The sequence below is a fragment of the Bison bison genome, unplaced genomic scaffold (assembly GCF_000754665.1).
Source record: "Bison bison bison isolate TAMUID 2011002044 unplaced genomic scaffold, Bison_UMD1.0 scf7180017864020, whole genome shotgun sequence".
NCBI lineage: Eukaryota > Metazoa > Chordata > Mammalia > Artiodactyla > Bovidae > Bison > Bison bison.
This window is the reverse complement of record NW_011494592.1, coordinates 1,283,564-1,285,550: the sequence shown is the minus strand read 5'-3', so window position 1 is coordinate 1,285,550 and position 1,987 is coordinate 1,283,564. Positions and strand designations below refer to the sequence as shown.

General features: G+C 57.6%; 1 protein-coding gene across 1 annotated transcript in view; it reads left to right on the top strand.

Moving 5' to 3' along the window:
- Positions 1 to 1,987, top strand: part of LOC104984428 (5'-nucleotidase domain-containing protein 4-like) — a 10,660-nt gene that overhangs the window by 5,604 nt on the left and 3,069 nt on the right. Inside the window, 2 exon segments of the mRNA XM_010834130.1 lie at positions 71 to 120; positions 477 to 537. Coding sequence (XP_010832432.1) covers positions 71 to 120; positions 477 to 537 — 111 coding nt within the window.

Genomic DNA, 1,987 nt, shown 5'->3' with positions numbered 1-1,987 from the left:
TAGCTGAGCTAGGCCCAGGACAAAGTGGGCAGGGCTGTCATGCCCCCTGTAACCTGTCTGCTTTTCGGAGCGAATGGAGATGCTGAAGAGGCTGGATGTGCATCTAGCGGACCTGTACCAGTGAGAGCCCTGACCTGTGACCCCTACCCCAGGAGGGGAGCAGGATGGAGGGTGGTGGTACATGTCCACGCCTGGCAGCAGGGTCCACGCCAGGTTGCTCAGGAAATCACGATCTGTTTCAGACTGGGCTTCCCTACTAAACTGGACTCTGACCCCCTTGAGATGCTCACACTGACCGCTAGGCCCTTCCTCCTGAACCACTGACCCTGTCACACGTGGGCACACACCCAGCTCAGCGCCCCCACTGGGTGCCCGCAGAGTGCCTCCCACCCCATGGCATCTGGGGAGGTTGTACCCGGAGACTCCGGGGCCCCCAGCTCCTCTCCTCCTGGGTCAAGTGGCCATTTTTGCACCAGGCACACAGATGGCAGCAGTTACGGCCTGCAACTCATCAACTCCACCAAGAGGGAGTTTCAGGTAAGAGCAGGGTGCTGAGGAGGAGGGGATGGGCCTGGCGGGGCGGTGGGTGAGGCATGTGACTCCAGGTTGCCTGCCTGGATTAGCTCTTTCCCAGGTCTCCAGAGCCCTATTATGACTCCCGCAGTCTCCAGGAGTGCCACTGGGCCTTGTTAGCCTGTGCCCTCTGCTGGCCCTTGTGCTGAATGACAGCCGTGTGCTCTTGAAGGCTTGAGGTCCTTCCATCTCCACCATTAACCTTGAGAACTGCCTGCCTCCTGCATTGGGTCCTCAAGTGACCGACTGCCTGGCTCATGTCTGGGGTCAGCCAGGCAAAGGGCCTGAGAAGACCTTTTGGATTTAGGGTGGATGCGCTGGTATGTCTGGGTAAGGAAAGGACACGTTCCCTAGTGTCATTCCTGACCAGTCACTAGAGGTGGAAGAGACCCACAGGGGTTCAGGCCACTCAACCTTCCCAGGCCCAGTGGGGACCAATAGTGTAGGATCTTGGCTGAACCTCTTGTGGGGAATTCAGTGCTTTCATGCCATGTGATCCTCCCACATCCCCTCGAGGGGGACTGGACAGGGATCGTCACCCTTATTTTATAGATGGGGGAACTGAGGCACAGAGAGGGTAACAAAGACATCCTTGGTCACTCTGGGAGTAATATTGGACCACTTTTCTTTTAAAAAAAAATAAACTATTTGTTTGTTTTTGACCTGGGTCTTCACTGTTGTGCATGGACTTTCTCTAGTTGTGGCATGTGGGCTTCTTACTGTGGTGGCTTCTCTTGTCACGGAGCACAGGCTCAGTAGTTGTGGTGCACAGGCTTAGTTGTCCCCGAGGTACGTGGGACCTTCCTGGAGCAGGGATGGAGCCCGTGTCCCCTGCACTGGCAGGCAGATTTTTAACCACTGAACTACGAGGGAATGAATGCTTTTCTAGATTCTGAAAGCAGGGCCTGTAATGAGGTAGGGGCCTGCTAGTGGGGTGGGGCAGGAGTGGGCCTGGGTGTGTGGGTCTTACCAGAAAGTAAGTGACGCTGAGAGTGTAGAGCAGGCTGGTCGCTCTCCAGGACCAGGCAGGAAAACAGGGAGTGGGACCTGGGGCCAAGGAGAGAGAGCCGCCCCACCTCCCAAAGCCCGGGCTGGCTGAGCGCCATGGCAGCTCCTTCCTTCCCTGCGGTGGGCGAGGGCCTCAATGTCTTTAGGGGACTGTTTCCCAGGAGGGCAGAGCTGGGCCTGACCCTGGCAGACAGGCTTGCTTGTGGGTGATGCAGGTCCTGTGCGTGGGGGTGGGGGTGGGAATGGGATCTCAAATCAGTGAGCTGCCCCTCTGCCAGAGAGTCAGCCGGGAGCTGGACCTGTGCTACAGTGTGATGGGCAGCCTGGTTCCAGTGTGGTTTCCACCAGACACTCTTCTCCAGCCAGCTGATGCACTACGCCGACCTCTACACAGCCACCTGTCTCA